The sequence below is a fragment of the Haliotis asinina genome, chromosome 15 (genome assembly GCF_037392515.1).
Source record: "Haliotis asinina isolate JCU_RB_2024 chromosome 15, JCU_Hal_asi_v2, whole genome shotgun sequence".
Taxonomy (NCBI): domain Eukaryota; kingdom Metazoa; phylum Mollusca; class Gastropoda; order Lepetellida; family Haliotidae; genus Haliotis; species Haliotis asinina.
This window is the reverse complement of record NC_090294.1, coordinates 39,753,635-39,775,044: the sequence shown is the minus strand read 5'-3', so window position 1 is coordinate 39,775,044 and position 21,410 is coordinate 39,753,635. Positions and strand designations below refer to the sequence as shown.

The window sequence follows — 21,410 nt, the reverse complement described above, 5'->3', positions numbered from 1 at the left end:
TTGATTTAAAAAGAAAAGTCCAGTTTAACCAGAAATTTATCATTGAATAGAAACACGCGGTAAAACGTATGCAACGTGTGTTATTAGATATGGCGGCAATGCGTCGTCACCGTTTACATTTGCCGCTAATTTTGTGTGTGTTTTTATTTTTCACATTTCTGCTGCAAAATATAACGGTTGTCGCATCTCCATAACGTATATTGTATTCCTTATGTGGAAATTATTGACTGGAAGAAGTCTAGGAAGTTGACAGCTTTCTCATAGAGATCACACGTTCGTCACGTTCCCCATTACTGCATGTTACATGAAATATTTGCAGTTAGTGTGTGTCACAGTCCCTGAACCACATTATTTTCTGTATTGCAAAGTCCTCTCTGCAGTGCTAAAGCATTAACTGAAACCAGTCTACATTTCCTCAGGTTCTGAATCTTAATCACCCTGGGACTCTCTTTCATTTGACATGGGTTATTTTGTTATTATCGAAATCATATATATTCAGAAACTAGTCTAATTCGACTATGCGCAGTATAATTCCTTTCACCTAGTGTTTGGGTAACGTGTACTGTTGGTAAATCCAGCTAAACGTATCACATTACTGTCAAAACCTTGTACAATAACATGAGAAAAGACTAAAGGTAAGGTTGGCATACAGTTCCTGTGTATGCTTGAATAATGTTATAAGAATCCATACCGAAACGTCGCCATTGTGAAAATAAAGAAGTTGATCATCCATAGAACTTGTTCCTTCACCTTTAGCTCAGTAACTTATAAAATGACTCTGAAACAGTTTATGGGAAAAGTCTGTCAGTAAATTATATAAGCTGTATTCTTTTACCATAGTATAACTGCTATAAACAAGGCTAGGATTTAGAACCATTGTGTCATCGATCGTTACAAACTTGCGGTATATTTGTTTAACGACCACTGAATTCCTTGGTCAGCGTGTTGTTTCGAGTAGCGTAGCTCTGCAAACCTCACAACACGAAACAGTAGGACTGTTTTCAAGTATATCTTTTTGTCCCAACGTTTATCTACTCACATTCTGGTTCGTGTAAATAATTTGCATATTCCTAGACGCTATGAGAATATATTAATGTCGTACCGAGTGCGAAAATATTTCTAAATTTCACTAGCCAGTTGGGCTAGCTATGGGTGCAAGTTACAACCCCTCAAAATATTTTTTAACTAGCCCGAAATTTGAATGCAGGAACGTGAAAGTATTACAAAAATAGATGAGAACAAGATATTGCCGGCATGGCAGGTGTTTTATCACTAAGCTGTCTGTATGAGGAACATTGTTATCTCACCATAATCTTGCATGATTTAAATGTAGATTATAACTTAACAAGTGGGGGGAAAGTAATATTATTTTAAAAAATACCCCATTAAATTAATTAGCCTGTCGGGCCAGTGACAGTGCACATTTACTGGCCCGACCGAATCTTTACTAGCCACGGGTTATCGGGCTAGTGCTTGTTACACACATTTGTGTGTACTGTATATAACTGAAAGCTTATGACTGAAGTGTCTCTATAGGATTTCATTTGACTTCTAACTACTGTTTGGGATTAGCACATCCGATATAGATTATAACTAAATGTTTTCAGAAAATGGAAAGACACCCTCATTGGTTTATATCCGATGCAGAATATGGAGAAACTCTCATTAGTCTGTATCCGATACAGACGATAGAACCTATCATACAGTATATATTGGAGTAGAATAAAGACAGACACTCTCACACTGAGATATATATATATATGGAGAGAGAGAGATTGAGAGAGAGAGAGAGACATAGACCTATCAATATAGTATATATAAGATCTAGTATGCAGACAGACCTACCCATTTAGTCCATATCCGATACAGGAGAAATCTATATCCAGTATATATCCGAATTTAGATAAATATACTCATACAAATTTACCCTTGTCTGTAAAGACGTCTTGACCTGTGTCTATAAAGTGAATGAGTTTAGCTTTACGCCACTTTTAGCAATATACCAGCAATATCAAGGCGGGGGACACCAGAAATGGGTTTCACTGGTTCACACGTTCAGGAATCGAACCCGGGCCTTCGGTGTGACGAGCGAACACTTTGACCGCCAGGCTACCCCACCAGCGATGTAACATCTGTCCACCATGCAGTAATGCATGTACATGTAAAACGTTCACTAAATACTAAAGAAAGTAGTAAGACGTGTTATGAATTATTTCGCTTAGTTACCAACAACGGCTTCACCAGCTGCCCATGTTGCTAGAATCACTGGAAGACAATATACAATTGTATTGTACGGAGCTCAAGGAGGGCGTTGTACCCTACAAAGCTGAAATTGACGGGTATGATTGATAGCTCATTAGATATAATATTTCCGGAACTCAGTAATAATTCATGGTTGTTAATGCAGAGATATTCGATATTAATGGTTGGTGAAGTACAAAACAGAAAACCTTCATTAATCAGACAGGTATTATAAATCGACACGTTTCCACGCACCCCCTACATTTAAAGGGACTTTCGCCACAGATTTAAAGGGGGTTTCTTTGTTATGAAACGTAACATGTGACAGACGCCCGTTGTTTCAAAGAACCCGTGTAATATGTTTAGTAATCTTGAAAAATGTGTTTGGAATTCATGTTTGCTTATAAAAATCCCCCTAATTTGTGTTTGTGGTGAAAGCCACAATTTGCAGAAAAACGTCAAATTGTCCATGAGTAGGTTAATCATGGTGTGATTTCAACAAGAAAGTACAACTCACAGTTTTAAAAATCCAGTTATAGAGTGATTACCATCACAGCGTATATACAGCTGGTATAAAAACTTGTATTGTCTATGTGTATTTTCCAAAGTCAGTGGCCAGTGCTCTTTTTGGTCACTGAAGCCCAAAAAAACCAGTATATTTTCAATGAAATTATACCAGTGATATGCAAAACATTCTTTTTTCATTTTGAGTTTTGTAGTTTATATGCATGTTAAATTTCCCCCACTTTCCATACATTATTACAATGTGTGTACTATCTTCTCTTAATGGGGCTTAGTAGCTTATGTGTTTGCTCGTCGCGGCGAAAGCCCTGGTTCGATTCCCCACACGTGTACAGAGGAAGCTGGAAAATTGCTAAAAGCGGCTTAAAACCATACTCAGTAAGCCAGTCTCTTTATGGGAGACATGTTCACTCATATTTGGCACTCGGTTTGACGGATGGCTATTTTTCGTCCAGGCGTGAAAAATGTACAATTGATTTTCCCCCGGCATTGGATATGTGATTACTGACTTCTGATAGACTGTACCTCTCGTCAGAAGATTACTTCTCCATTTTATTGTATATTAATCTTCTATACGATATTAACTTAACAGAGAAGCTACATTGGTGTCAGTATATGTGATTATAGATGTAGTTGTAATCAATTACGAAAGACGCGTAACGGATTGTGTATTACCATAGCTAGCCCTTCACTGGGTTGTGCTAAGATTATTGACTAATCTCTTTGAAGCAAAGTCGTCCCTAACGACGTTTATCGCCCTTTATACCCTCCTGATAATCTGCATGAATTCGATACTGTTTGAACAGCTTCGTTAATCACCGAGAACACGAATGGCACCTATATGGTTTTGCTCAGTCCATGACTCGTTCCTGGATTTCAGTCTCCATGTCTGCTTATCTTATCAGTTATTCTTTGATCATAAAACCTTCGACGATCTCCGTGCAGTGTCGTCACAGTTGTTTAACCCATTCTTTCCTTGTCCACGAGAGTCGACTGGAGCATTCAAGGGTCCTTCCCTTGGCCCGGACAAACACGGAATGCAACATTAATACATGTATTTGCCCGGGGCAAAGGTTGTAGGAATACATGTATAGTGTATCATATGCATAAAGGGCATTAACGATTATATGGTCACGGAGCTTACAAGGCTCTCAGGGACAGCATACACCATTCATATGCATTTGACAAGGCTTAAGAAACCGAGTTTGTTGTGGGTCAGGAACGAAGAGTGTTTGGTAGCCTTCGTTTCATTCATTGCACGCATACGTGCTTTGAACTTCGAGTCGTTTTAGGAACACTGGATTGTGTTTGTCAACGTACACTACGTGGGACGACGTTGGAGGTAGCGCAGTGTGGAGAGTGAGGGGAATTTTAGTGAAGAATGTCTCGCGTTCTACTGGTGAGTTAAATTTACCTTCAAAAGCATTACTGGTGTTCTGTGTAAATACATCTCTGAAGGTGCACGGGCGAACCATCTTCCTTTCAAGTTTTGTATATGTTTCGGGATGCCTTGGAGGGGATGGTCTCTTGATGGGCGTTGCTATTGATTATTGAGGCATTGTTGTTCGTTGCTGGGAAATATGCATGTCAACAGTGTCATGTACAGTCACCTTAAATTCATGATGTGGAATTTAACGCCCTTTTGTAAAAGCCTTCCAGATGTGAAATGATGTCAGACAGAAAATGTATAACAGGAAAAATAGAGACACCTTTTGTGAATTGTGTTGTATGTACACTGAAGATGTTTGGTATGGCTGAGGTGACCATAGAACATCGCCTTAGTCCATATTAATGATAATGATAATAATGATAATAATTCACTTGTATAGCGCCTAGTATCCATCTGACTAGTTGCTCACTGGACGCTCTAATCAGAATCTGATTATCATTACCCCGGATAACACATGCTGCCTCTTAGGCGCTAGAAGGTCATAGTCAGAGGACTCTATCTCACCGGGTACCCATTTTCTGCTGAGTGAACAGAGGCAAATTTGAACAAACTCACTTAAAGTGAGACCGCATGTTTCCCATGTTTCCCATGTGCTTCGTTGTGGGGCAGGACCGAAGTCCTAGAAACTCTCATTAGTTAAACTGCCAAACACGGCCACCCATCCAAGGACTGTCCGAACTCGACGGTGCACAACGCACAGGAACACTCGCCACCTACGAAAACAGAGTACTATTACACAACCTCAGACAGCGCCATCTACACCACCGACAGTCACCTAAACCCCCAAACCACGCCAGGTCTTCACTACTATTACAGTAATGTGTCTCGATTCCTTTAATAGTCCGTAGAAATAGAACATGTATAACAATGTGCAGTTGATTTCGGCTTCCCGTTTTTCAATTTTATCTCGTACATCATACTACGTGTAATGCTTAAAGTATTCCTGATTATAATGTCACAATGCCAGCTAGCTGTACACAGCATATATAGAACTCGAACACATTTCAACTTGTCATTCGAACCCGCACGTGGCAGTATGCCATTATTTGAATGCATTTCCTGAAACGCATATGGCGCAAGTTTCAAATCTTTGAACATCACAACAGTATATTAAATATTCAAATGATATCCAATGTGAAAAACATTTGCCCTTCTGTGAAAAGACTTCAATGATTGATGTGTATGGACTGATAAAAGTAATCACACGAGCCTGGACTCTGTTGTGTCTAGATGTGGCCACTGATGATAAGTAACACTCGAGAATAGGGACAAGGAATGGCTTTGAATGTTGTATTAGATCCTCAGATTTGCTTGTAATGTGTACAGCTGATTGTTACTTGTCATGAAATCGCCGACATTGAGCACTTGCCATTAGTACTTTGCTCGGTAATGTGTAATTAGTTATGTTGAATATATATGTTCGGCTAAGATTTTTCAAAAAGTAAGATTGTCCCGACATTCAGCACATACCATTAGTACTTTGCTCGGTAATGTGTAATTAGTTAATATATATGTCCGGCTAAGATTTTTCAAAAAGTAGACTTGTCCCAGACATGCGGATGTATATTTGTCAGCCTCTCCATAATCAACAAATTATAACAGGTACTTGGTTACACCCATAGTTCCAAATTAACGAGTGTATTAAAAATATGTAACTAATTACACTACTTTATTTTCCATTGTTGTTAGCCCAAAAAGGAAAGGTCCCAAAAGTGCCCCCTGTCCTATTCCATCTTTTGTTCTACTGAATATAAGTCACCCTACAAATGACTGGTGTGACAAAGACTGGAATCCATACATTCCATTGTCAAGGAATTATATACCGAGACTGATGACACAGTTTCTTGATCAATATTTGATCCATGCGTCACTCAGGATTTGTGTCTGTACCTGGAACAATCTTTACCTTTTAAACATTCTTCTGCTAATCGTTAAACAAAAAGGAATCACACATATCTTTTTGCGTTTGTTATTTATTTATTTATTTATTTATTTGTTATTTCTTCTGTTTCTGTTACCTGTGTGGTATCTTTTCGACATGTTTTTATTTATACGAGTGGATTGTTTTCTTGGGAAGAAAGAAAGTGTGAGTTCCTAAAATGCATTACGTTGTACCTGTCTATCTATCTATCTGTCTGTCTGTCTCCGCCATATACCTACCGCTATATTAGTGAATGCGACGTAAAACTCTGTCTATCTCTCTGTCTGTCTATTTCTGTCTATCAACAGATCTGTCTATCTGTTCCTGAGTTTAATACGACATGCATCTTGGCAATCCGTAGAAATTCTGCAAGGTACACTCTCTTAACGTTTACAAGCCAATTCTTTCCAACTTTCTGCCAGCAACAAGAAATTTCAGATTTTTATTTTCTGGCAGAGTTGCAAAGCCATCCATTGAATGACGTCAATAAATATTTAGAAAATACCGTGTCTCAGAACTTCTTACCCCAAACTCTAAACCTTTCCAATCCGCCTTCAGAAAAAAACATCCCACCATCCAATATTTTTTTTATCGTGTGGGTGTTCAGTCCAAATTTTACGTCACTGCTTATTTATACCCCGGATTGACGCCTCGCCCCCGTCACAACTAAAGGCCCTTAGTCCCCCCTTTTCTTAACGCTAACCCCATCCTGTTCCCTGGTCTGTTATGGTCTTCCCAAGGTCGAACGCTGGTGGTCCGCAAACCATAATCAACTTGGGACAACAGCAAAGCCTGAGCAAACAAACAAATCGTGTATCGGGATGAAGCCAGCTTCATTTCGCTTTTGGTGTGTGTGCGAGACTTGAGAGGACCAACCAAGTTCCCTCCTTCCTAGCTGAGTGTAAATACAGATGGTCCTAGCATAGTCCCTTGTCGGAGCACACAATCTCGGTGTGTAGTGCCAGGTCTAGTGGCTGGCGGTTGACAGGGGAAAAACGGCTCTCACGTTGTTGAGGTATTGGACATACATCATTGAAAGGTAGGGTAGCTGTCGATAGTAGTGTTAAATATTTTATACATTGTTACAGTGGGCATGTGACGTTAGCAAGTCAGGTTTTGTATGTGGTATAAAGGCAATGATGAATTGACATGTATCATTGAAAGATAGCATCTCTGTCGTTTATGTTACATGCATTCCCGTATCACTTAACTACTGGTTATATGTCATTCAGATTACTGGATGTTGTACAAACCATATGCTTATTTATGATTAAATATGCGAAATTATATGACTGGGACTCTGGGACTCTGAAGTCGACTCTGTTAAACACATTGTTTGTGACATGCAGCTTTAGCAAGATAAATCGTTGATAAAGTTCTAAGGGATACTACTGAGGGGAAAACAACGATTGCGACAGTAATAGTTTATTGCAAGATACTATTACGATTGCGACAGTCTATTCTGACCAACTATTGCAATAGTTTTTATTTTTTTTATTTCCCTCCTCGATACGTCTCATTTGGAGTCAAAGTCCCAAATGAATGTATAGTTTATATGCGATAAAAACAATTTGAAGTACTTTCAGTCTCTTTTAATAACTGACAAGAAACTTGAAACCCAGATCAGGTAAACAGTTAAAATGTAAACTCAATGAAGGTGCAAGCCAGCGCCCAAACATCATGTATTTTGCGCTGCGCATTTAGCAACGGTAGTCAATTACTAAACTATCGATAGTCACACATATTATCAAGACATAGTTTTTCGTTTCTACCATCGATCAGTTGCTATCGGAGATGCAACAACTGTAATCAATCGACAGTTCGATACATCGTTACAGCCCAACATATGATACTTGAAAATACAACATTATGTGACACGGTCTACCCACAATTGTCTAATTGTGGCCGTAGAAGTTAGGTCATCAATACACGGTGGGACACTTCTGTACTGTAGTATGATTGAAGTATTGGGCTCATATCATTGACGTGTAAACACGCTGATGCTTGGTTGACAACAGTATATGAATCTACACCGAAACGTTACATTGTAATATAATTAAGAAGTTGTTATTGAAGTACCACACCTTTGTTATCATTCATCAGCTTCTAAAATGCCAATCAAAGAGACAGTTGCTGCATGTTTGTAGTATACATATGCATTAACAGTTGGACCTGAGAGTCTGAATGGTCGATTGGTTGTCGATACGGTATTGGTTAGTGAATACAAGTATACGGCTAGACATAACTGAGATAGCGTGTGTATCTAATTTACAGCATAGTCTACTGCTCTGCATGTCAGTTTAAAACTCGTTGAATTGTTTGAGTGAAGAGACGTGTTCAAACCCCCTACGTGGTCATGGAACGCTGATGATTTATATTGTTCTTTACGTTTCTTTACTATTTATGAGGAGAAGAAAAATCTTGATTGTATTGTCTTGAAAGGAAAATTGGTCAGTCCACGATAGGTACAGAGCCAAATGCTGTTTAATGACATTATGTGCAATGTTACTAGATGTCCGTGAGGTCAAACTTGGTATATCTCAAAATATGTGTAACAAATAATCGATGCCATTTTTATCTTTTCCGACCATTCTACAGTGACACGACAGTTTCTGTTCGTGTAGAGAGCGATGGAGTAGCCCAGTGGTTCAAGCATTCGCTCGTCACGCCAAAGCTCCTGGTTCGATTCCCCATATGGGTACAATTAATGAAGCCAATTTCTGGTGTTCCACTCTTTGATATTGTTCGAATGTTGCTAAAAGCGGCGTGAAACTAAACTCACTCCATCCGTTTGGACTATGAATGGTAACGGATGGTAATAAATGCAAACTTGACCTCTATATGGCTGGAACAATGACGATGTGACGTAACGCGCAACTCATCTCAACCATTCGTATAGCACTCGGAAGTACAAATTGTAATGCTCAAGTTATATGGAAAAGAATATGTATGATTTCAGATTATATGTAATCGGGTTCATTACTTTGTAAATATTTATCTGTAGTCATTCAGACTCAATATGATCAAAATTGAAAATGCAACAAATATAATAAAAATTCTGAAAAAAATATCTAATTGTGTAGTAGATATGCTCTATTGTATCTCTAACCTTCTTTTAAAACAATGTTTACACTGAGAATATTAGACAACAGTTTTTACACACCGCATTGCACAAGACTTCATTGTCTGCAAGAGGTTACATTTAAGATGCGGCAGTGGGGTAGCCTAGTGGGTAAAGCATTCTCTAGTCTTTCCGAAGACCCAGGTTTGATTTCCCACATATTACAATATGTGAAGCCCATCACTGGTGTCCCCCGCCGTGATAGTGCTGGAATATTGCTAACTGCAGCGCAAAACCACAATCACTCACTATATTTGAGATTACAGGGGCCCGTTTCACAAAACTCTCGTAAGCCTAAGATCTCGTAACTTTTCTCGTAGCATTTGCACCTCCTATGTTACAGTATGCCAGGTACAAGAGCTACGAGAAAAGTTACGAGATCTTAGGCTTGCGAGAGTTTTGTGAAACGGGCCCCTGCATCATTTATCAGTATGTCACAACCCTCAACTCATGGGTCTTGATCCCGGGTGTGGGCTACCAGCGATATAATCTCGGGGAGTGATAAGGGGTAGTTAATCCCTAGTAGGGGTGCACATCACACGCTGATTCCTCAACAGGAGTCAGGGAGCCCACATGTTTGACTATCGATTAATTGACGGCGGTCTTCAGCGTGCCTGGAATACAGGTATGTCCATTTTGGTCACTGGACACTTCTTAACCATTGATTGACCATTGCTGCAGGACTAGAGGAGAAGAATAACGAATGTGTTGATGCTTCAGAGAATATTACCGAAAATAGTTTGTTATTTTGGCTCATGTGAACCTGATATTTACAATCTTTACTTCAGATAAAATATTAATTTTGGCATCCGTGGGAATACAATGATGAATATGTTGCTTATTCGCTAACAGAAACAGTAACAGTAACAGAAACAGTAACAGATGATGAACGTTTTGTTGTCCTTACCAAAACTCATGCCCGCGATATTCATTATCTCATTTCTTTCCATAGACGTTCAATGTGGCTGTTATCATAAACAAGCACATCCAAACTACAGACAGCTGAAGGGCCTATGTAAACATTCAAATAACATGCTCACATAATTGGAGATTCGACAGGACATGGCGCAAATGCCAACTAAATTCAGCTTTTGCTCATTTGAATCACAAGACAATATAAAATGTAATAATGTAATATAAATGTAATCTATACTGATAAGTAGTGAATTGTAAATGTCGAGTTCCGCCATTCTGACTTAACTTTGGGACCCTTGCTCCCCTTTGTCCTAGTAAAATACACCATGCAAGGTTTCAACACTACAGGTGACACAATATGACATACTTTTCCAGCTGATTTGTATATAACAATATCGAGGGTTGATTGTTTTTAAATAATAGCCACGCGTCTTCCCATGGGTCTAACGACCAACGGTAACTTTTCATACCCTTAACCTTTTCCTTCACTTTCAAAGCCATGGAAAGTCCTTCATTGTCTATAATTGTACTACGAGTTGTACCAATGGCTTATTAAGTACTGCTACCTTTCTATCTTCACTGTCGTTGGAATACTTGCAGTATGTATATCTCGGAGTATTTCTTTATTGCCGGCACTCGACAGAATGTTTTCAGTTAGCTTACTGTGTCCATACATGAACATGGATCTATATGTGTTATAACATATGCAGCGTGTAAATAGCTAATAAAGGGGTAATAATGTTAGTGTACTGCAATATAAATGTGTAACTATTCTTGAGGTGTTTTGCTGTAAAGACATGACGTCAGAGTCGAGGCCGGCGATCTATATCTGAAACGACAATGGTAATATTGCCTTCTCTGTACATGACTTGGCCCATACAATCTCGGTCTAGGCCATTGTGGACAGGAGATTACAAACATATTCATATCTCAATACATCGATGTTTTGCTATAGGGCTACAACATTACTGCATTAGGCCCTTCACAAAGTCGGATTCATAGTTCTACAGTATGCCTAGTGAATTAGCTCAAAGTGCTATACCAGCGATACATCTATTTACCTTATGTTGAAAGGAAATAATGAAATGTTTGCCTGAGCTGGTGTTATTTATTTGCTTACCTACTCATGCATGTAAAAGAGATTAAATGCCAAAGTACAGTGAGCGGTTGAGTTAAATAGATTACGAAACACGGGAGACGTTTCCTCTTCAGTTGTTTCTAGACTCTTGACTACATGTCTTCCTTGTGGTAGAGTAAGACATACCTGTGTAGTTAAAGCGGGAGAGCGCACGTGCCCTGTGGATCAGTAGGAAATTGATTTGTTGGAAAATAGCGTGCTGTGCTCACACTGCGGTGGCTACTAGAATGTAACTGTGAATACTGTTGGACTACAGAAGAGATCCTGTCGTCGACATGTTCACTGATGAAAGGAGTCCAATTTCTTTGGAGGATCGCCGCTTTCATAATGTGAAATTCTAGGTAATGCAGGGTTGTTATGTAAGTCCTTTCTTCTTTTGGTGATTTCATTTAAAATACCACTATGTAAGAGCTGTGCTTGATGATTACAAATACATCGTTCGATGTTCACCTGTGATACATTTACGAAATGTAATTATGTATTTACGAAGGTATGTGATGTAACGTTGAATTCACACTTACGTTTCCTAATTCGTTTCCTGATAAAGTGAACATCGATTTCCTTTGCTGGGTTGTAAATGGGCAAGCTGGTCATTTAAGTACTAGAAATAAGACGATTTCTAATCAGTGTTTACATGAAATGCTCATAGCTTTCGTTAAATATAATGACACAAATAGTTCCACAGATCACATGTGTGTAGTTCCAATTGAATGATAACACATATCAGCCTTGTCTATTAATGGATCTAGGATAGCGTTAGGCTCTTTACAAACACATCAACCGAACAAACTCTATGTGGTAAGTTGAATTAAAAACAACAACAACAACAAAAACTATGTGGTAGATGGTCTTCTACTTTCAGTACTAAAGGAAGCTGACATGTCACTTAAATGATGTATTAAAATATATGTCCGTATATATTATGAAGGAAATGATTCACAAAGCTGACGAGATGAACGTCCAGCTTTAGATAGAACATTACCTGTATTGTACTTTGCCAATATTACCTATATCGCTACACATAGCTGGAAGGTATAGGTTATTTGTATGGATATATGCATATTGATCTACAGAATATATGCACATGAACCACATAAAGAATTTGTTGCAAGGTAAGCGTTTTTCAAATGATATTATTTCCTTGTGTTTCTATTACAAACTGTTGTGGTAACTATTATTTCCAAAATGTATACATCATCCCGTATACATTGACATTGCGCCCATCAAAGTAATCCTTCGAAATTAACAAAATTTTATATGAAGAATCAGAGGAATTTATAACGTTTGAGGAGGCTAGATTTGCATTTTAACTCAATTATGTTGATTAATTTAACTATTGGCTAGGAAATTTTAGGGAAAAGAGGAGAATGTATTGTTTCACCCAAGATACGACTTGAGAAGCGTGTTATGTGTCAAAAACAGAAAACGGAGAGACTGTTTAATGAATTATACCTTCAGGAAATGTCCTTACGGACTGCACGAAGGTTGGAAATAACAATAGACGTTTATGCGAGTTATTGTGTTCTTATCAGAATGTACATCCATGCACTCGCTCGAGTATTCACAACAATACACGACAATGCACACACGCCCGTTTGACTGATCACACATGGGACTGGTTGACTGATCAGTATTAACCACGCAACGCTCAGCTATCGCATGCTTCACCATGTCGGGATATCCGTCTCTCGATTAGCCGTGAGCTGATCACCACGCTAAGTTCTCTTGTTTTGGCCATTGCTCGAGGGAACCTGTGCGAGCTGTTGAAGTGGGAGATTTAAATATACCTGGATGTCATAAGGGATTAGGGTGTGTAGAAGTTACGTGGCATGATTTACTCGTGTCTCGTTGCTTGTTTCTGTGATATGGCTTAGACATGTACTGGATGCAAACAGACCTTTTATGTCAGGACAGTTACCTCGGGATTGTCTTGTGTGCTGGATACTGGATATGTTGGTAGGTGATCTTTAACGTCATTTTTGTTTTATGCATTAAATGTCTTGATGTATACTGTAAGGATTTTCGTGAACACGAAACCTTTGTCTATCAGTGTGAATTCTCAGTTTTAGTCAATCTCTCATGTGTAAATCATATGGTTGGATATGTATAGTTGTTACTGGTTATGTTGGTAGGAAATATTTAACGTCATATCTTACGTTTTATGGATTTATAGGTTTACTCTATCCAGCAAGTATGAATATAAAAATGTTACAAGTGCTAATTGTGAGTTCACTCAGTTTCATGTCTAAACCATTTTTTTTTGGGATATGTATTTTATCGTCGATGTGATTACCATACAATGACTCAGAACCGTAAACTGCTGATCCCTGTCAGTTCATCCACATAGTGCAATACCAGTAAAGACTCAGGGCCCTTATTCTCGAAGCGTTCTTAACTTAGATCGTAGCCAATGTGTTAAGAATGGGCTTAAGGAGTTCGTAGCGCTACGAACGTTTCGTGAATAGCTAGCCAGGTTTGTACGTTATACGACAACTGTGGATATTTAAAGTAGTACATTAATCTCGATATCCACAATATTACGATAATGTATTATGTTAACCGGGTACATGCAATCTGTCTGAATACTACTTCAATGTCTTAGGAGGGTGGGGTTGAGGTCGTTGGGAATTATACGTAATCCTGAGAGATTTCGTTTGAAAGTGGCTAAAATCCGTGCAAAACGTCGGTCACTCACCAACACCCACTCACCCACTCACTCACCCACTCACCCACTCACTCACCTACTCACCCACTCACTCACACACTCACTCATTCACCCACTCACTCACACACTCATCCACTCACTCAACCACTCAACCACTCACTCACACACTCACCTACCAACACACCCGATCCATTACACGAATACTGAGTTGGTGTATCCAACCACCTAACGCTTGTTTCTGTTGATACCGTATTGTTTCTTTCTTGTGATAGAGACACGGGGTCATGGATCACCGAGGCTTTATATGTTTGATGTATGTTATATTTCGACAGGATGCAAATATCCCCCAGGCTCCTGTTTTATTTTTATATTCAAATCAAGGATAGAATGCCCAGAAATGGCTCAGGTAAACTATGGAGTTTGTAACATCTCTTTGTGATCTACATCTCAATGGCAATTAGCAATACCTGTACAAATACAGGTTTTTATTATCATACCTGATAATGCTGATAAAGCATTTTTTCTAAAAATATCAGCGCCACCCTGACTACTGGTGACCGATCCAGTTTTGATGAATACTGATACCATCTTTCCACTGTAATCAGTTAATATACTGGCTGCAAAAGAAACGCAACCCTGGTTTCGAGTCAAGTTTTCAAATAGAAGACATAACATGAACGCTTACTTTCATTAGATTTCATGGTTTATCGAAACTAGCGGTTTCTTTTGCCTTTCAGTATAGCATTCAAGTGAGTGTTCGATTATAACTACAGAACATATACCTACAGGGTCCAACGCAAGTCATAATACTGTAAATTTGCACTGGCTTGTATTAAATGTTGTATTCATCAAGATGTATTTATGTGTTTCAGATTGACGCTAACACAGACTGCGGTTGTCGGGAGGAGGTTTAGGCGCAGCCATGCACTGTACTGACCACACCCACCTGCCCTCCCTGGACCTGAGGAAGGGGGAGGAGGTTTTCATATGCCCCATTCAGAATTCCACTGTACTCCTCGGGAGCCATGACCTGAAGATGTCCGGCATGACCACCTTCTGGAAGTCGCCTTACAACGGGGTGGTGAAAATCAACTCGCCTCTCACATACAAGCACGCTAAAGCTTTGAGCCTGAGCAGCAGGCGCTCAGACGATCCGAAACAACTCGGTCTTGTCAAGGGCATTCTGAAAAACTGTCGATCTCGAGAGAGTGAGTCGGATACTTCATCAACAGATGAAACTAAGAAGCTTCGTGGGATCCTCACGAAAAGGGGAGACAGCGCGGATACTAAGAAGCGAACTGGCAAACGGGTCAAGTTTGATGACAAGCTAGTCAAATTACATGAAATAGGCAGAAGATATGCAGCGCAGACGACAGGTGAAAGTACAGACGGAGATGACGTTGATGAAAGGTCAACGCAGATCGACCCACCCCGAGTTCTCAGAGAAATCAACGGCAATCGTCAAACCGATGATGACGCTGCAATGTGCAGTCCCAAAGCTCAAAATCCGTTCTTGAAATCTGCCACAACACCGGATCTCCGTGTTGGCGGTACATCGTGTGGTTTTCTCGTGCAGAGTAAGCAACAACACCCAAACCGATTGTTTTATGAAAGAGACTACAGAGGTTCGTCTGCCAGGTCTGAAAACATCAAAGTTGTAGAATATGAAAGAAATCTTCCTCGAGAAAGAGGACATCCACGTCTTTGTCGGGCATACACCTCTCCAATGTTATATTCTCAAAAATGTCACCGAAAATCTGCACAGAATCTTATCATATACAGACAAGAGCTCATCCCCGATGACAGACACTCGAACAGAAGCACCAAGAGCGCAGGAAGCAATCCCAGACAACGAATCATCATCCAAGCTCCCTCAATAACAAGTGATAGATCTGACGTCAGCAATGGCAGTCATTTGAATAGGACAAACTTTTGTAACGATGACAAAACATCTCAGATTGTGAGATGGCTCAGAAATGTTAATGACACTCAAGCTAAAGAAGGAAGATGTCCTGTTCTTGTGACAATGAGTTCCCATGGGCTACGAGACCCTTGAAACTCCGTGATATAGGTTCCTCCATAAGATGGAGGGGGTTAAAAGTGGTTTCTATCCACGAATGACATCCGTAGGCTCGTGACTTCACTTTGGCCTTGTTGATGAGGTGTCCGAGTTCGAATCCCACTACGCGCGGTACGGGAAGTTACACATGAATCGTTTATAATTCCTCGCCATTACGTTCCTGTTGTGAAAGCGTCAAGGATCAAACGATGGACACAAAGTCGTACATTCACACACTTGTCTGTCTCGAAGTGAGGGAGTTTGATTTTACGTCATATTCAGAAATATTTCAGCTGTATGGCGGTGTTCTGTAAATAATCAAGTCTAAACTAGACAATCCAGTTATCAACAGCATGTGCATCGCAACTGGGAACCTATGACATGTGTTACCCGACCCCGTTAGTCGCCTTTTACCACAAGCATAGTCGCCTTTTGTGGCAAGCATGGGTTGATGAAGACCTATTCAACTCCGGATCTCTGTCTCGAAGTCCAGGTACATCAAGTAATGACGCTTACAAAGTGGTGTGCGATCTGATTCTATGAATTGTTTCAGTTTACATCATTACATCAACCGACGAGATACCATCAGAAACACAGTCATCAATATGTTCTTGTACGTATATTGTACGTTACTACTGTTACATGGGGAATAACCCTTCATGAAACTACACCAAACTGACGTTCAAAAGAAAGTATACACTTGACAAACAATTTATTTAGTTATTTTTTTTATATTTAAGTCACCGAAACCCTGAAAACGTGACGTCCAAATACATCGCCATCGTTATTTATTATTGGGAAAAAAATGAATATTTTCTTTTGTCCGTCAGTGTAGTGTCCATTCCTTCCTTAATGAACTTCCCAGTTTTATTCCCAAGCAACTGTAAAGATCATAATTGTATATTGACATGAAAACAATCAATGTATTAGATATAGACGCTGTTCGCAGCATCGCCACCTTATGTAATATGCACAGTATCTGTCGCAGCTGATCTAATACAGCACTGAAGCCATTCTGTTTTTTCCAAACGAACACGTTTGTCCTTTGGACAAACATGATATAATTACAATGGTTATATTTATTTCTCAGAGGTACAGTTATCTCAAGTTTATGTAGTAAAGTTGAAGTTGATAGTACTACTGTTTCGTAGCTATTATTCACACTTTTCTGCGAAAGCATTGTCCGAGCTCTGACGAATGTCAAAATGACAGATGTACAACACTGAACGTTGAAAGAACTTGACCTTTCTACTGCGTATGTTAAAATGTGTTTAGCATGAATTTATACCAAGCCAGGAAGTTTCCTATGCAAAGTCAAATCTTTTAAAATCCTTATATATTTGAATTGTATCACTGGCGATTGTTAGCACAACCTGATTTCACCTTAATTTCTATAGCATGTCAAAATGAGCACTATTAAATAGTGCTACTGCGAACATATATTGCCTAATTTCGTTTCGACTTCAGTAGGGCAATATGTGTTTTGAAACAAAGAGATAAATTCATAAAAAGAGGAAATAGCTCACGATCATAGATACCGACTGAAAGAAATAAGGGAACGTTTATAATGGGAATGATGTGGTTAGGAACGTAACACATACTGAACAGCAAAAGAAACGAAATTACCGAAAAAAATGAAATCTCATGAAAGTAAGCGTTCATGTTCATGTCTTCTATTTAAAAACTGAGAAACAGCTAGAGTTGCGTTTCTTTTGCTCTTCAGTATTTGTGTATGCATTATTACGTCACTCTGTGGCTCCTTGTGTTTAACAGCGCACCGTGTGAGTTTGATTTAAAGGCGCTATTTCTGTGACTGGCCTTTGATGTTTATCACGCATGGAGCACGGTGATGATGCTGGCAAACCAATGGTTTGTGTTTGAGGTTCAAACCCACGATCCAAGGGTGATTTAAAAATGATTTTTAATCGAAAATATAAATTACTTTGAAGTACGTATGGTTTCTTATTTGCATTCATCAGTATATGTAAGAAAATAATGAACAGCTTTCGGTGTCCATCTTTTCAACTGGGTTTGAAATTGTTTTTAGTTTCATGAAAAAGGAAAATCGTCAAATATCTACTTCTACGCAACTACTTGATTTACAACCAGTAGTAACCACATCGTCGGTATCGATTTTATCAAAAGTCCCACGTTGCCTCTTCATGTGGGAGTGGCTGAGTGAGTTTAGTTTTACGCCGCACTTCGCAGTATTCCAGCTGTATGGCGGCGGTCTGTACATAATTGAGACTGGACGAGACACTCCATTGATCAACAGCATGAGCACTGATCTGCACAACTGGGAACCGATGCCGTGTCAATCAAGTCAGCGAGCCTGACGACAAGAAACCCGTTAGTCGTGTTTTACGACAAGCACAGTCGCCTTTTATGGCAAGAATGGGTTGCTGAAGGTATATTCTTCACGGGTCTTCATGTGCGAGAAATGTAAAATAAGTATTTTTGTATGTTTCATGTTTTGTACAGTTGGACTGGCTGGTTTCCATCCTGAATGGCAATAAATATTAACAATAGTAAAACTGTTTTTGTTGTTCATTGATGGGTTTTGAACAATGCTTTGATATTGAGACCTAGTTAGTATTCTTAAGGATGGAGCGTCAGTCCGATGAGTGGAATGTCTGAGGTGCGAATAGCAAACTGCGTTATTGCAAATGAAGGTACTTGTTGTTACCCTTCCTGGTGGTCGTTATCATGGAGGTCATTGCGTGAGTGAGTGAGGTCAGTTTTACGTCGCACCCAGCACAATTCCAGCTATACGGCGACTGTCTGTAATTAACCGAGTCTGGGGCAGATAATCCAGTGATCAGCAGCATGCCATCGATCTGCACAACTGGAAACCGATGGCATATATCAACCAAATCAGCCAGCCTGACCACTCGATTCCGTTAGTCGCCTCGTAAGACAAGCAAGTTGTACTGAAGATTTTCACGACTCTTACAGTGCCGGGTAAAATCAATACCCAAAAACAGTATTCCACCCATATCATACCTATGGACGTACAAACGTAAGGAATCGAACTCAGATCTCGAGCTGTGATTAGAGATCACTTTAACTTCTAAGCCACCTTGTGCACAGATTGCCATGCCTTCTGTGTACTGTTTTCGGTTAGCAAGAATTCGACATTTCACTCAAATATTTACTTCATATAGTTCCTTCAAGTCGAATCCATATTTTATGCCAACACAGCCACGTTACCGTCCGCCTGTTGACTTGCGGGTGAGGAAACATCAGCTGTATAAATATAAAATCTTAGATCTCTACGGACAAGGAGCGACCTAGATCCCGAGGTGTGTAACCCGAAACATAGAGAAGGCCGAGCTATGTCTTTCGCGTGTATACAAGCATGTAAATTCATATCGACAATATATATCCTGATAAGGCGGGTTTAGCGTCCATTGCACTTTGAACAGAGACTCGACCTGATCGAAAGTCGATAAATCAATCAAGATTAATGTAAGTTTGTGAACGCTGCGTGTTACACCTTATAATAGGGGAATGGGAAAAAAAGTGCTTATTCGGCGTAAATTTATAATGAAAATTGCTATGACACCCAATTACATTTTTTCCTTGTTGGAGTGAATCCATGGGCTGTGGGCTGTGGGCTGTGGTATTAATGTCAATAAATATATTTTGATACGATTCTCACTGTGCTACTATTAAGCACGGGTGCATGTAGATTGTACTGGGATACACTGGTCAGAGAACATATAAACCTGATTTTCAATTCTATTTTCCAGAGGCGAATGGGTACCCGGTAGGTGACGAATTAAGCATTATTCTAGCAATTTTACATTGTAAACATTCGAGGAGTCTAACCTGGGTCTTCTGCATGAAGAGGGAACGCAATAGGCACTAGGGTAACCCATCATCAATATACACATCATATATAGTTTATAAATTTCATCAGCCATTTTCTTTTGTCCTCCGTCGTGATACTGCTGGAATGTTGCCAAAACTCTGCCCAAAACTCAACTCATTCACTCACTCATAAATTTCACCAAGGCGACTTAATCAATAACTATGTTAAGCTGAAACCCGTTAATCCATACCATTACGCAAATACATATGTCCAGATTATATTGTTTTAAAATGTATGTTACAGTTGAAACCCGTTAATCCATACCATTACGCAAATACATATGTCCAGATTATATTGTTTTAAAATGTATGTTACAGTTGAAACCCGTTAATCCATACCATTACGCGAATACATATGTCCAGATTATATTGTGTTAAAATGTATGTTACAGTTGAAACCCGTTAATCCATACCATTACGCAAATACATATGTCCAGATTATATTGTTTTAAGATGTAGTCTCCAAATCACACAAGTACGCGTCAGTTTGTCAAACACGTGCAATGTAACTTGTTCAACCTGCATTGTACGATGAAGTCAATTCGTCTCCAACACGGTCTGTTTCACCGTGTGGGCCTGGGGTTTAGCAGGTGCCTCCTATACACATCATGTAGCGCACACCGAGTCTCAAATTAGGGTTTAGCAGGTGCCCGGTATACACATGAGGTACCGCACACAGACACTCAATACATGTCCCAGAGGGAGCTGTGTGTGAGGTGATTACTTTGTGTGGGTTGGTTACAACAAGCTTACACGCTGTCTGCCATATAACAGGTCTACGTATCAGTATATCTTAGAAGCTTCTTATAAGTGTTTCCATTGTCCATGGGGTATAGACAGTATACGATGTAATGGGGTGGGTTAAATACCGCATTAAATCGAAGTGATGTTTCCTGTAAATGTATTTTGGGTGAGTCCTCGGTGATGGAGGATATAAACGTTTCCCAAGTAGGTGAAAACGTAGTCGGGGTAGTTGTAATTACAGTAAAACTAGTACTAGCACTACTAGAAGTAGTAGTAGTAGTAGTAGTGGTGGTGGTAGTAGTAGTAGTAGTAGTAGTAGTAGTAGTAGTAGTAGTAGTAGTAGTAGTAGTAGTAGTGGTGGTGGTGGTGGTGGTGGTGGTGGTGGTAGTAGTAGTAGTAGTAGTAGTAGTAGTAGTGGTAGTAGTAGTAGTAGAAACCTAATACTGACTTTAATGAACGTTGTTTCAAGTACTGTCTGCATTGAATCAGCTGTCAAATACTGACTACACTGAACGGGCTGTCATGTACTGCCTGCAGTGAATCAGCTATCAAGTATTGTCTGCAGCGAATGAGCTGTCAAGCACAGTAACTGCATACTTGACAACCACGGTAACTGCATACTTGACAACCATAGTAACTGCAGCCAGTACTCGTATTTGAGTGGCTGCCAAAAACTGGCTGCAGTTACTTTGGTTGTCAAGTATGCAGTTACCGTGGCTGTCAAGTATGCAGTTACTTTGGTTGTCAAGTATGCAGTTACT

General features: G+C 39.6%; 1 protein-coding gene across 2 annotated transcripts in view; it reads left to right on the top strand.

The window, feature by feature from the left end:
- Window positions 1-18,560, top strand: part of LOC137266459 (uncharacterized) — a 49,707-nt gene extending 31,147 nt beyond the window's left edge. Inside the window, exons 1-2 of one of the 2 annotated variants that reach the window (XM_067801956.1) lie at window positions 11,558-11,649; window positions 14,846-18,560. In XM_067801956.1, coding sequence (XP_067658057.1) covers window positions 14,896-16,029 — 1,134 coding nt within the window. In that variant the 5' untranslated portion in view covers window positions 11,558-11,649; window positions 14,846-14,895 and the 3' untranslated portion in view covers window positions 16,030-18,560. Of the gene's footprint in view, window positions 1-11,557; window positions 11,650-14,845 lie in introns of those variants that run through there. The other variant, XM_067801957.1, reaches the window with a different exon arrangement.
- The last annotated feature ends 2,850 nt before the right edge of the window (window positions 18,561-21,410 follow it).